The sequence below is a fragment of the Dipodomys merriami genome, unplaced genomic scaffold, assembly GCF_024711535.1.
Source record: "Dipodomys merriami isolate MVZ:Mamm:240054 unplaced genomic scaffold, mDipMer1.0.p SCAF_4, whole genome shotgun sequence".
NCBI classification, from domain to species: Eukaryota; Metazoa; Chordata; class Mammalia; order Rodentia; family Heteromyidae; genus Dipodomys; species Dipodomys merriami.
The window spans coordinates 22,256,648-22,271,761 of record NW_027205603.1 but is presented as its reverse complement, the minus strand read 5'-3'; the positions used below and the strand labels follow the sequence as shown (position 1 = coordinate 22,271,761).

General features: G+C 33.9%; 1 protein-coding gene across 2 annotated transcripts in view; it reads left to right on the top strand.

Annotated features, from left to right (window-relative positions):
* Window positions 1–15,114, top strand: part of Ccdc7 (coiled-coil domain containing 7) — a 196,349-nt gene that overhangs the window by 94,737 nt on the left and 86,498 nt on the right. For both annotated transcript variants that reach the window (XM_069990678.1, XM_069990677.1), the window contains exons 22-25: window positions 614–685; window positions 10,071–10,166; window positions 11,165–11,272; window positions 14,252–14,341. In XM_069990678.1, coding sequence (XP_069846779.1) covers window positions 614–685; window positions 10,071–10,166; window positions 11,165–11,272; window positions 14,252–14,341 — 366 coding nt within the window. The remainder of the gene's footprint in view (window positions 1–613; window positions 686–10,070; window positions 10,167–11,164; window positions 11,273–14,251; window positions 14,342–15,114) is intronic.

Genomic DNA, 15,114 nt, shown 5'->3' with positions numbered 1-15,114 from the left:
ACAATAATACCACGAATCTTCGGTTTAAATATGTTTAGGAGGGCTTATATATCTATCACTGCTTTTAGGCTTACAACAAAGCAGCCACGGTAGTAGTATCCATAAACTATCTATTTTCAATTTTTTCATACTCTCCAAGGAATTCCTCTATGCCAGTTTATTGAGATTTTCACTTAACTCATTATCTACCAGAACTTTAAATGCATCTTCTTCAAAGTGTATTCTTTCTCTCCAGAATTGAGCATTTACAAGGTTTTTAATATTATATAATTGCAAGCAATACTGTAGTTATAACCATATATATCTATATAGCTATCTATCTATATATATGTATATATGTGTATATATATATATATATGTTGTCATTGTTTTGGCCTATTGTTCATTTCATTGAATTAAAGTATAAATATAACGTTGAAACTAGAGATGAATATAGAAAGTTAACTTAAGAAATAAATGTTTTTAAATTTATGAAACAACTTTGATACCCACTAAAACTCTCATGTTCATTTTCTGATTAGATAGATCAAAGTATTCTAGTTATAAATTTGAAAGGCCTTTTTACAAGAGAACTAATTTTCTACTTAGTATATTAAATATATCTGTTTATTAGCTCCTGAAAAATCAGATGAAGGTCTTATTCTTGAGCATCCTGACAAAGAATTAGAGGAGGAAGTATTACAAAGTAAGTATATAATTATAGGTTAATAGAAAAGTATTTTCAATATGTCATTAGAACATCTTTTCTTTTTTCAAGGATATTTATTTAAATATATGTTTCTATAGAAATATGTATATTTCTGTTCATATATATATATACATATTTCTATAAAAATATATAACCTGATAGAAATATATACCTAGACCTAAAATGTACCTTAAAGTAATTAGAAAACAATGTGAATGTATATCAAACCTTTCATTGTTATTTCTGGTTTCATAGTTATTTTATGGCTATAAGACAAACATTAAGTATCCTGCTATTAGGCCATTAATTGACACTTATTTTTGTTGGTTTATTTTTACATATTTGTATATTAATCTGGATTAAATTACCAAGAAATTTAATTAAATAAAAGTGTAACATATTATGAGGAAGAATCTTAAATAAGTGATGAAATAGTATATTCAATGTATGGTGTCAAATAAATGGTTTTTCAATTATTATGAAAGAAATTGAAGCTATGCTCCTAATTTGAAAATTAAAAATATTCCAAGAAGTTTATAAAATAATATAAGCAAAAATTGTGAAAGTCTTTGGAGAAAGTATTAGAATTGCTTTCACTTTTATATTAGCAGTATCAATTAAGTTGTACAAAAGCATTTCAATTGAGATTTTATATATGTATAAAACCCTCTATCACTCTTTCATCCCCTCCTTCATTTCCAAACTAATCTCAATTTCCTTGTTCCATTTTCACATATTTATATGAATATGTTAAATATATTCCCTTACTCTCTGTTCATCATCCCACTAGAACTACATTCCATCAAGCATATACTTTATTTTGTCAGCATTCTTTTTATATATTAATAAATACAATTTATAATAATTATCCAAAGAGATTTCATTGTGTTATTTAGCATGAATATACTGTGCTTTAGTCTTCACTTTCTTTTTCCAACCTTCTATCCTCTGTTATTTACCAACCTCCAGTGAGATTTAATGTGTCAGTTTCATTCACAAAAGTAATGTTGTTTAGCCAGGTGCCGGTGGCTCATGCATGTGATCCTAGCTACTCAGGAGGGTGAGATTTGAGGATCGTGGTTCAAAGCCAGCTGGGGCAGGAACGTCAGTGAGACTCTTATCTCCAATAAACTACTAAAACACCAGAAGTGGCGCTGTGGCTAAAGTGGTAGAGTGCTTGCCTTGAGCTGAAGAGCTAAGGGATAGGGCCCAAGCCCAGAGTTCAAGCCCCATGACCACCACCACCAACAACAAAAAGTAATATTGTCCAATTTTACTTAGCAGACATTTACACAATAGTTCATCCATCAGGTATAAAATACATACTCTTTTCAGTAACCCATAGACCTTCCTTCCACATAGATCATATTCTATGAAATATAGAAAGCTTAAGCAAATATAAGAAAACTAATTACTTCCTTCATTGTATCAGACGACACTTTAGCAAAACTGGAAATCAACTGCAAAAGAAAAAAAATTACAGTTGTTTCATTTTGGATAATGGAATTGAACTGGCTTTCAGAAGTAAAGTAAGGCATAGCGACTCAGACTGTCATCCTAGTTACCTGGGACATTGAGATATGAGGATCATATTTAAAAGCCAGTCCAGATAAAAAGTTCAAGAGACCCTTAGGTCCAATTAACCAGCAAAAAAAAAAAAAAAAAAAAAAAAGCCTGAAGTAGAGGTGTATCTCAAGTGGGAGAGCACTGGCCTTGGGGAAAAAAAAATCTATGTTCTGTCTACAATATCAGTTGATAGAAGAGAAAGAAAAGAAAATGAAAGATAGAGAATGAAAGGAAGGAGAAAAGAAAGGAAAGAAGAAATTTTAGGGTGTTTAAGTTCTGCTCAATGGATGCCTATTAAGAATCTGTGTGTGTGTGTGTGTGTGTGTGTGTGTGTGTGTGTGTGTGTGTGTGTGTGTGTGTGTGTGTGTGTGTGTGTGTGCATGTGTGCATGTCTGTCGTGGGGCTTGAACTCTTGGCCTGAGCTCTTCAGCTCAAGGCTGGCACTCTGCCATTTGAGCCACAGCACCACTTCCAGTTTTCTGGTGGTTACTTGGTCTCATGGGGTTTCTTGTCTAGGCTGACTTTGAACCAAGATCTTCAGATCTCAGCCTCCTGAGTAGCTAGAATTGCAGGTGTGAGCCAACGGTGCCCAGCCCTATTAAAACTTTTTTGTGCAAATCTGCAAAGAACTCATTTATCTCTCATAGCACTTGGGCTGACCACAAGGAAACCTGGTGACAACTGTGGGTTTCAAGATAAAAAAGAAGGTTGATCACAATTACTGAACGGAGAATAATGAACTGAAAAATATTCCTTTCATCTTTTTCCCCAAAACCTAGATTGTTATGTAACTTTCTCATTGTTATGATGAAATACTTTTGAATTATATCACCAAAGGCTGTCATTTTATTTGCTGTATTATAGATGGTCAATCTTATTCAGGAACGAGACATAACGTCCTTACTTATCATGCCCAGAAATTTCACCAGGCAACTGTGCTTTGTGTGCTGTCATTTTCCAATGGATTATTGTTGTATGAGTCAACTGTATATATAATCTACTACAATGTCATCAGCAGAATAGAAGTTTAACACTCCCTCTAAGAATGGGCCTTTTGAATTATTTTTCCATTAATTACTGATATTTAGAGATTTTTATAGCCTTGTGGAAGTAGAGGTTTGTATGGCAGCTTATTTTTCCATTAATTACTGCTATTTAGATTTTTGTAGCCTTGTGGAAGTATAGGGTTGTATGGCAGCTTATTTTATTTTTTAATCAGCTATTATAAAAGGTTGCTTAAGCAGGCACTCATTATGTGATGCTAGATATAAAACTCCTTTATGTAAAACAATATCCCAGATGACTGTGACAATATCAAGTGTTTGTGGAGAAGGACTATTCTATAATGCTAAGCCATATAGAATAAGTTTATGCACCTGAGGCTATTTGCTTGGACTGCCATAATTAAACATGAGAGGTTTTTGTGTTCTTGCTAGTTAGTCACTGATTATTGGCAATAGCTTCATATATAACTGATTATTTCATGCTAAAAATCTGATCATCCAGAGAAGTATAGTTGAGTTGGATATTTAGCAATGGTGACAGAAATGAATTTAGAAATAACCTGAGTATGGTTAAAAGTATCATTATCTAGTGTCTTTACTTCATCTGTGTTAATTCTAGAATGTATTATATCTCAAGGGGATTTTGTCCCTAATAAAAAGATATTCTAAGAAATGTTCCTCAGTAATAGAAAATTATTGTGAGTCAAATTTAGAACCTGCATAGTAAGGACAATTTTTCACTTACACCTTTAACATCCACATCTTTTTTTACATCACTGTGAATGGTGTGGCCACTGTCTAGGCTTCCAAAAGAATTCTATAGTGTCCAGTTGGCAACGTGACTCTTTACTATATTAAGTTTAATGAGTTATTTACTTTGATTTGTATATAAACTACCCAGGTCTCCTAAATCTCTTGTACTTGTAGGCAGAGAAGCGATCCTCATGAATGATTTTTTTTAAAATGCTGGTACTTGGGACTGAACTCAGGCATTTTGTCTCATTGTACATTTTCACTCACAGTTGACACTCTATTGAACCATGGCTGCAGTTTTTGCTTTGTATTAGTGAATTTGAAGTAAGCTAAGGGTCTCTTGGATTTGTCTGTCACACCTGATTCCCAACTGTGAGTCTCAGATCTCATCATTTTGGGCAGCTAGGATTTTTAACAAGTCAGTGCTGAGCACCTTGGCTTTTATACTTTTTTTTTTTCAATAAAGCACAATGCTCTAGAACTCTGCACTATGGGCTGTATTCGGTTTCAGGGAATGTGTGGCTCTAACAATAGTCATGGATTAGCATGTTGATCCACATTGACAAAAGTCCCAGTGCCAGTAGCCCATAAACAGTATTCATAGATTGCTTATCTACCTTTATCAGAGTGCTTCTGCTGAAAATTTGTCCTGACACAAGCTGTGGAAAATGAGTCTAAAGAGAAGGGCCATTGTTCCCACTTAAAACTGAAATACTTAGGGAAAAAATAAAAGGACATTCCACTAGGATAGGCTGGTCTTCTGGTACTTCCTGAAACAGTGGCTTTGCTGCTAAAGTGCCCAGTGTGTTTCAGGCTTTTCAAATGAGCCAGTACAAATCCAGCAGTCTTAATAAAGCCACCCACAATGTTTTTTGGTTTTTTTTCTAGAAACATCTCATTCTTTGGTGTTGCTTTCTATGCATATTTCTATACAGAAGACAAAATAATATTTGAGTTGGTCAGTTAGCCTATTTGACTGTAACAAGCAATTGTTCACTTGTTTAGATGTCATAGGGAAGAATTTTAACAGGAAGTAGACCTGGTTTCACTAGTGTTTTTTTTCACTAGTGTTTTTTTTTCATTCATAAAAGCAGTCCCCCATTATTATTATTATTTTAGTTAGTTAGTTAGTAACAATCTTATAGCTTGAACTCAGTGCTTGGGAGCTGTCCCTGAGCTTTGGTGCTCAAAGCTAATCCTCTGCTACTTGAGTCACAACTCCACTACAAACTATTTTTGAGCTAATTGGGGATAATGCTTGTGTAGGCTTTCCAGCCTTGGCTGGCTTCAAACACCAATCCTAAAATCTCAGCCTCCTGAATAGGTGGGATTACAAGCGTGAGCCACTGGTGCCTGGCTCATTTTTATTTTTTAAAAACAGGCATCTGTTGTGAGGAAAGCTGGATGATCATCTTCATTTGGGTGTGGCCCATTTGGAGGATCGAACCATGTATTACTTTGAAGACTGAATAGTAATAACTATTCTCATAGCAAATAATCCCCATATGAGAAGAACCAAGTTTTAGGGTTAAGCCAATTAAGCCTATTTTGCAACAGACTGGTGAGTTCAGCATTGTAACTCTTTCAGTTCTGATAACAATTGGGAATGTTACTTTTCTAGTTCCCGATGGAATCAGAAAACCTAGTAGAAGGAATCAGAGAAGGCAAACAAAGTTGTCTCTTCACCAGTTCCCAATCATGATGGAAAGAATTATAAGGTAGACAAGTTACACATAATTTTTCAAAACCGTGATCACATTGACATTGCTGTCTCTCAAATGGAGCCTATTGGTACTCTTGGAATAGTCAGTGACTTGTGTGAAGGCATCTTTTCCTGGAATACTTTAAAGCTTGTCATATGGATATCTGGCAGGGCTATTTAGCATTCTCTGTAGCAACAAGGACTACAAGTTGAATTATTATCAATAGTGGCTGCATAAGGTAAAAACTAGTTTTCAGGAATGCAGGGAGCTGGATTTTTGGGATATTGTATGGTCAATTAGTTTGGCACAGGGAACAAATAGACACTCTGGTTCTGTAGGAAATAGGACAGAAATATACATTCTTCTCTACATATGTTTTGTGAAGGAAGAAATGGCTTGAAAATACCTTTTAGCCACTGTAAAACCATGGTTATAATTTTAAAAAATTTCAATAAGTAGAATTTTTGCTAAGAGATCTCTAAAGGATATATCCGTATTTCCTCTTTTTTATTTAGGTAGGCTATAGGTTGACTAAAACTTTTTAAACAAGTGAGATTTGTCATATTGTAAAGTAGAAATATACAGTTTTATATAGAGAGTTACAAGGGGACTATTAAAAGAATTTGAGATTAAACAGATATTTAAATGAGTTTAGTTCAGACTTTTAAAAAAATCATTAAAAGGGGAGGATGGAAAGGGATGGGAAGGGGAAACAAAGGAGGAGGCTACAATGCTTGATAAGAAATGTACTCATTATCTTGCCCATGTAATTGTAACCCCTCTGTACAGTATTTTCACAATAAAAAAGAAAAAAATCATTAAAAGTTTGATATTAAAATCTTGACAGCAATTAATAACTAGTTTTATCTCAGCATGTTAATCTTGATCTTAAACTTATAAAATAATCTTTTAATTTACAGTTAAACTAACCACATACCAATGTTTGGTAAGCTCTGTCATAGAAAATTCAAAACATACTCTCACCCTCTACTAATTTCTTTTTCTTTTTTTCCTGCTAATTTCTTAAACAATCTAATGTGCATCTTAGTTCTTCTATTTTGGAACAACCAGTTTGAACAAAATTTTACCCTGAAAAACCCCAAAAATTCCTTTGTTGGAAACGTATGACCCTCCAGTGTCAAAAAATAAGTAGATACACAAAGGATATAGGAGGTCTCATGAAGACATTCTACATTTTCTCAAAGGTCGCTCTGCCACTCTGCTCAGAGCTTGAAAGACAAACTGAGTGGCGAGATCTGCTAGGTTTTTATTCTAAGTTTTTATTTTTATGTTTACTTTTTATTTTATTTTAGGCTCACATTTTCTTTTCAATTGGTTACCAGGTTGATGGGGTAATACAAAGAAGTTAAAAAGCACTGTCAGTGAAAGGTCCTTACTGGAGGGAGGCTGTTCTTTTGGAGGAGGTGCACATTCTTCTTTTCAGGCCTGGCTGGGAATGGGACTGGGAATAGAGTGGCTGCTGCTTACAGTTGGAGGAGGTTGATACAATCAGTGGAAAATTCCCACTCAGAGGGTGTCTATTCCTGAACTCTGTTGATAAGGACTCATACCTTCTACATGGCTAGTTGGATACAAACAAGACAGATGAGAGTTACAACTGAAGTCAAGAAGCACATAATTCCAGGACACAACAATACCAGGAAATATCAGAACAGAATGGTGACTAGTTACAAGATGAAGACATTTTGGTTTAATAAAAGATTGCATTTTCTCACACCTTTAACTATTCTTATATATTTTTTAATGTCCTTATACTTTTCTGTGTCCTTTTCTTTTGCTGATATTTTGTGTACCTTTTAAATTTGTATTTTGAAATTAAAATTTGAACTTAATATTTAATTAAAATGCTTGATTAAAATGTCAATTCTAATTTTTAGAACATTCTGATCAATACATATAAAAACAGTTCTTTGAAGCTACCTAGATTTAGTAATAATTTTACATTCTTAGAACATATTGTTTTTCCTGAAATTTTTTTCTTTTACCAAGTAGAGTTTTTTAAAAAATATATAGATTAAACCAACTTTTTTGAAGGTGAATGTTGCTTTTTTTTGGTATATTTGTTTTAAGGTTAAGTTAGACACATGGTATCCCTGATAAGTGGATGTTAAATCCAAATGTAAGGAGATATGACAAAATAAACAAGACTGGAGAAACAAAGGACCTCCACTCACCTGGTCAAATCATTACTAAATGACCCCATGCTGCTGACCACATATATAGTATATATGTATACATCAAAGGGAAACTAGGAGGAGGACACAGAAACAGAGGGAAATGGGAAAATATACAAGAGCGGGACCCATTAGGCTGCACTGGTCATAGATTAAAACAGACTAAACAACTCAATGGCAGTGATGAGCGAGAGGGAATGAGCAGGAAAGAGGGAATGGCTGACACTAAGCAAAAGGAAACAAATGTACATATCACTCGATGTAGAAGAAATAACTGTATTGTCAAAGCTCATAGAACTCATAAACTTTATAGACCATGATAAAGGCAATTTGCTCCATGAAGATTAGAATGTGTTTGTGACTTTAACTATCACTATCTCACAATACTGTGAAATTTGTGAAATTTATGTAATCAATCACAATGAAAAAAATTGCTATTAAAAAATAAAGTTCACATATTTAAGCAAAAAAAGAAGTTTCATTATTAAACTTGTCTCCCATTTTGGTTTTACTTCCTATCTGTTGTGTTTAACTTTATTTTTTAATTAAGTAGAATATGATTTTTATTTCTAAAGAAATAAATAAAATTCCTTCACAGAAGAACTTCCTCAAACTCTTCCTTTAATGTTGCTGGCAACCACATATTTATGATGGTAACTTCATATTCAAATAGATAGTTTTCTAACCTTCTTTATATTGTTTATTTCCTCTTTTCTCCTACCCCAAAGGCAGTATCAATGTTTTATTCTCTCATTTTTTTCTACTTAAAATTGTGTCCTTCACAATGATTCTTAGAAATTTCAACACATCATTGTCACTGGTAGATAGATAATCCAGTCAAAAACTCAGCAAAGAAACTTCACAGTTAATAGACTGAATAGAACAAATAGAACTAACTTTTCTACAGAACATTTCACTGAGCACCTGCACAATGCATATGCTCTTGGCAGCCCATAGAACATTTTTCAAAATGAACCATACCATAGGCCATAAAATAAGTCTCAGCAAACGTAAGATAACTAAAATAACCCTTTGTATCTTGTCACATAATAATGGAATAAAATTGGACCTCAGCGGCAAAAAAAAAAACCCAACTTACAGGAAATATTCAAACCCATGGAGACTGAATATTGTTCAATGATCAGTGCCCTTCAATGAACAAATGCATCAGGAAAATGTGGTATATATAGCAATGGGATTTTACTCATTAAAAAGAATGCTGTTTTATTTCTTGGCAAAGAAATGGATAGACCTGGAAAAATTACATTAAGTAATTCAGGCCCATAGGGACAAAAATAATAGCTTTTACCTCATATATAGAAGCTATATGTAATTTATAAATATGATATCAAATGCATATGGTGTCTTAGGCAAATGTACACTATGTGCTATCTGAAGTATGGTATATTCAGGGGTGAATTTAAAAGGTGTACTTACAAAAATGAGCTCATAGTCCAACGAAACAAGCATCTTGGTACTTGAATTGTGTGTGGGAGGCCAAGGAGAAGGGGGAATTAATGAATATAGAGAGAAGGGGGAAATGTAGTCATAATATTAAATGTATATCCTATGAAACTAGGGAAATTGAGAAAGGAGTTGTAAAGTGGGAGGGATGAGGAGACTGATGATGAAAGGGGTAATATTGGTCACGATGCATTGTACTTAGATGGTATCACTTTTGTACAACTACTTAAAGATAATAAATTCCTTCAACTCAACCTGTAGAGATATTTTAAAAAAATTCTTTGTACTCTGTACAACGATCTGTTCCATAAGTATCCGAATTTACACTATACTATAGCTTGCAATTTATGCATTAACTATGTAGCTTCTATGCTTGAAGGTTTAATTTTGATTGTTTTGCAAATGCAAGCATATAACCATTTTATGTGCCTTTCTATTGCTTACTGAATAAATTCTATATTACCTTCAATGTATAAACAAATTAAAAATACATAGTAACTTTATATTCCTAGAAGTATTGATGAAATGAGAAAGTTTAACATAAAATCATAGAAACTCATTTCATCATATCTGGAAACATTTAGCATGACATTGATGTAATTTATTCTAAATTTGAAATAGAGTGATTTTTATAACACATTTTTTATCTAGTAGACTAAATAATTCTCTAACAGAATAAATAATTCTTTATATACAGCTCAAAAAGAAGTAACACTTAAGGTTATCACATCTAAATATCAAAAATTGGTATCAAGAACTAGATTGACAGTAAAGAGAGAGAAGAAACTCATTGGTAAGTATAAAATCATAAATGATTTTAATTTTGTTTTCTCTTGAAATATAGTCATAATATTTATCACATGGTATTCTGGTACGTTGCTTTGTAGCCCAGACTATCCTGCAGCTCAAGGGCTTCCTGTCTTTTGCCTTGCAAATGCTGAAGTTACAGGTGTAACCCCATTTTGTTTAGGTTTTTTTTTCTGATCATTGAGTATTTCCCAATTTTTATTGTGTAGTTAATATCTAGAAGGGTGTGCATCCTTAATCTTAGTCCAGGAAGTTATAGGTTTAAAAGAATAATTAATACCACTGACCTGTCCAGTAAAGTTTTTAAAAACTATTTATGAACCAAAATATTACAGTGAACTGTCAGTCAACTGCAGATCATAGGGGAAAGGAAGGCATTGGAGGCTGAGGAGGCCTGCTTCTATGAAAGCTTGTATGTTCAGACCCACTCAATTTAAAGAACTTTTTGGTAAATTAATAGATGGCTGCAATCAGGATTGTAGCAAGAAGAATGAGAGTACCCATTGCAGAATAGGTGTACAGATTGCTTATCCTCTTTATGTGTTAAAGTGAAAACAGCAAATACAGCAGTTTTATCTTGTGGAATTGATTTGAAAATCCCAGTTTGCTTCAGGGATTTCACTTGTGTTTAAGGAGCTTGTACCTCATCTATGTTAATGGTTGTATTGTTACATGTGAGTCCACAAAGCTGGTATACTCACTTAGACCTATAGGAGACTATCACAGTGTATTCTTGGAGGGCTGGTAGAAGTAGGCCCTATCATATATTCGTTTAAAAAGATTACATGCTTCAGAATCAAAGAAAACTACCCAAGTTTCTGTAATCTCCTCAAGTCCTTGGTGAAGTGCAATGAAAGACTGGTTCTTTTAAAAACTCATGAAGTAAGACAAAATATTGCTGTTTATCTGTCACAAATTTGAAACTTAAGAATTTCAAACATATTTCTTATTCATTTAGTAAACTAAGTATGTCTCTTCATATAGATACTGAAGTAGACCCATATGAAAGCATTATCGCTAAGCTTCAAGAATCATTCTCAAAATTAGAAATAAGAATGAAACAACAAGATATTTCAAAGGGAAAAGTCACATGTAAGTATAAAATCATTTCATAATTTCATTCTAAATTAACCTAATCAGAGGCCTTTCACTTTGTGTATGATCATGTAGTTTAGAGAAATCCCTTAACTAAAAGGAGAATTTCCTCCCATGATTAATTAAGAATTGATAGACCTCAGTTGGTAATTTTTTTCCTTAGGGTTATTTTGTCATTACAGGCCCTGTGGTATCCTATAAGGCCAAGATTTGGTGAATAATTGTCTTCCTAAAGTAATGTACTTTTCAGAGGATCCTAGATATTGTGCATCTAAAATGCTAGTTGGTCTCTGACCTGTCCAGTGCCCTTCTTCTATTGGCCCCATAATCAAATACATATATTGGTAATGGATATTATTGAAGGTTGCTCTTTTCAATAGAAAAATAACAAAGAAAATATAGAAAATATCTATACCACAATAGCACATTCTATAGAAGGCTCATAAAAGTAGTTTTATAGTACCCCAAAAGGATGAACTCTTAGTAGTAATTGAGCAGGGCTGATTTTGGTAAGTGCTTTAGAAAAAAAACCAGAGATCATCATCAGCTCCTTCCTCTAGGCCCTAATGTCACAAGTTGTTTTGATCCCAGAAACTTCTGTGCCAGAATCTACTTAGTCTCAAGGTGCAATTTCTTCTCCATTCTTTTAATTCTAACCTTGGATTGAGACTGGAGCCATAAGATTATTACCTTATTTTTATTTATTTTTTGAAATCTGAGAAATATGAATAAAAGTTGTGGAAAGTTTCTGATTCATTTCATTGTCAATGTAAGTTGCAGCATCAAGACCAGTTTTATGACAGGTAATAGTCATCAGAATTTGTATTTCAGTAGTGTTACATATTATAACAAATGACCTAGCTTAGAGAGTCTTGATTGAAAAGCCATTAACCAGAATCAGAGAAGTTTTGAAGAAATTCTTAGGTAGATTATCTAGGAATTGGTATGCAATCACAAATTTCAAGTTGTTCTGCTTACTACACAAAATATTACCACTTTGCTCATGCCTAGAAATTAGTTGAGGATGTGTGGTGTGCCACAAATCATACGAAATCACCTTATAGAGAGGTTGAATTGAGCCAGCTAACGAGACAATGTCACAGAGACTAGAAACCTAAGTCTAATTACAGATCTTAACATGGTTGTTATCATTCCACCATGGAGAATAACAAGCAGATAAGGGAGCCTCTGAAAAGGACCCCCAAATAGTATTCAAGTGATAGGGAACACATGGTGAGTAGCATGTCAGCACAAACAGTACTCTGAGGAAGACGAGGGTCTCAAAAGGTTCATAGATTTCAGATCATATTCTCAACCTTCTTGGGCAATATGGACACTGTAAAGAGTCTCTAATATTGACAAGACCCACCATATTAAATTTAGTAAATTAAGTTAAAATTAATTTAGATGGTAACTTTAAATGTTAAACTTACAACTTAGTAAGAGCTTAAACTTAAAAAGAAAGTAACCTTAAAATTAACTTTAGTATGGTAAACAAAACTACATCATTTATTGGCAGAGGAAAAGAACCCAAGGCTCTTAGGTGTTGTTGTTGCTGGGCAAAGCTATCTTCAGGACCCTATATTAAGTGTGTGCTTCATTAACTATCAGTTTAAGGCGCTTATTTAACACCAATAATGGTCATAAGGTGAAACAGAGTACAAAACCTCCAATGTTTCTGAATCCATCAATATAGAACTATATACTCTCAGCACAGAATTGCTTCTACCACCATCTTATACCCTATGCGTTGAAGTTCTTATTTAGTTTCTTTGGCATCTAGTTAAGAGAATCATGTAAAAAAAAAAGGGCTGTTGTTCCTCTAAGAACTGAAAAGCTAATGTCAACAATAACGTAACACCCCTGAAAACCTCTTGGTGCTAGAACATTCTTGCTTAATGACAAAGTGTCTTGTGTATCTATCCCTTATTAACGAAGCACCCTTACTTCCCTTCTCTCGAAAGTATCTTGCAAACTGACAACTATCTCCTAATGTTTCTTCCAGAAAGTCTTTTTTCTTTGTTGACCACTCTATCATTTTTGCCTCTAAACAATTGATTCTCTATCTGATGGAGTTTGGGGATCACTGGGAGTTGATGAACATAGAAAGCAACAGAAGCTTAGTGAGGTAGTGCAGTTGGATCATTCTAGGGACACTTTAGGGTGGGGGTGGAGCAAATCCAGATTATATTGGCTAGTTCTTGTCCTAATGGTTTGGTGAAGATTTAATGAATGATACACAGGTGCCTAGCCAGGAGGCTGCTCAAAAGTTGGCCATGGGTAGGAACCACCCTGCCTGCATGCTGCCAATTTGCTAGTGGTATGCATGTTACAGAAAAGCACAGGGTTCTCTCCAGCACTAATGATCTTTAAGTTACTGAAAATTTCTTTGGCTACTTCTCCAGTCTACCCAAGACTGGAAGGTAATTTTGGAAAGGAGATTCAGGGCACATTGATCCAAAAAATCATTATCAGGGTGGTAGAGTGACTTCAGGTCTGGGATAGAAGCAGCACAATACACAAGGTAGCTGAAGTATAAGTCTGACCTGAGATTGATCATTTCAGTGTTGGAGACAATTTTTCAGAGAAAGAGATACAGAAAGAGAGAGACAGAGACAGCAGCACAGAGAGACTCAGAGACACAGAGATTAATTTTTAATTGATCTATTGATCTATTAATATAATAAATAAAACTCAAGCTTTGAATTAATATGATTTACTTACTGTCAAGAGCCAGATACAGCTTTGCCAATGCTCTGTTTTACACCACAGAATGATATTTCACAATGGTCAAATACTATAGTGAAGACTATATGGGTGAGCATCCATTTGATTAAGAGGAATGATAACCCAACAAAAGACTCTTTCTATAGAACCAGAGGTCAAGATACATAGAATTCTGCATGAACTTTAGCATTAGTCACTTTCTCAATCCCAAATGTCTCAGATTGCTTTTGAATTTCTCTCTTAATTCAGATCAGGATGAAAAAGCAGATGAAAAAGAATTGCAATTGAATACCCAAGAGGAATTAAAGAAACAAAAATCAAGAGAGGAAAAAATTAGTAGTAAGTATAATGATTATTGCTATTTTATATTATTGTTAAGGTTATCAGGAAAATGTTTTTCTTTGGCTCATATTTGAGCATTTCTTTTATAGAAAACACATTTCCACACAAAATCTGAGTACCTCTTTCAAGAATGAAGCGCAGACATGTATTTCTTCTTATATAATTTTGCCATAATATTATTACAGAACCACACTGAGGCTTTCAGAAGTCATCAAGTCCAATGATATGACAATAATTGTCTTGTAAATCTTGAGTACTTTTAGCTATTCTAGCATACATAAGTCCCTCTGGTCTGTAACAGTGTTTTTCTCTGATAGGCTCCCATTAGTAGACAGAGGCGTAGCTAACTTCTATTATTGAAATGGCAAAAGTAAGTCAGGCAAATTGATCAGAAAATCCATGTTGTCAACATTTAATTTTTTTTAATGCCCATCCTAAGGCTTGTACACAGGGGCCTGGGCATTGTCCTTGACCATTGTTTTTCAAGGCTAGCACTCACTTCAGTCACAGATTCACTTCTAACTTTTTGGTAATTAATTGGAGATAAGAGTCTCACAGACTGTTATGTAGTAATTATTAGGATTTATAATGACCTGAAGAGTTCCACCCATATTTTGGAATGGAAAATTGTTCTACTTGTGATGGCCCCTGAGGGAAAAAAAACTAGAAAGAAAAATATGTCTCCTCTTGTTCTTGTGATGGAGATTGCAAGAATCATAATATATTGTTTGCTAGTAACTGAAAGGCTTAGGATATGAAATTTTTCTCTG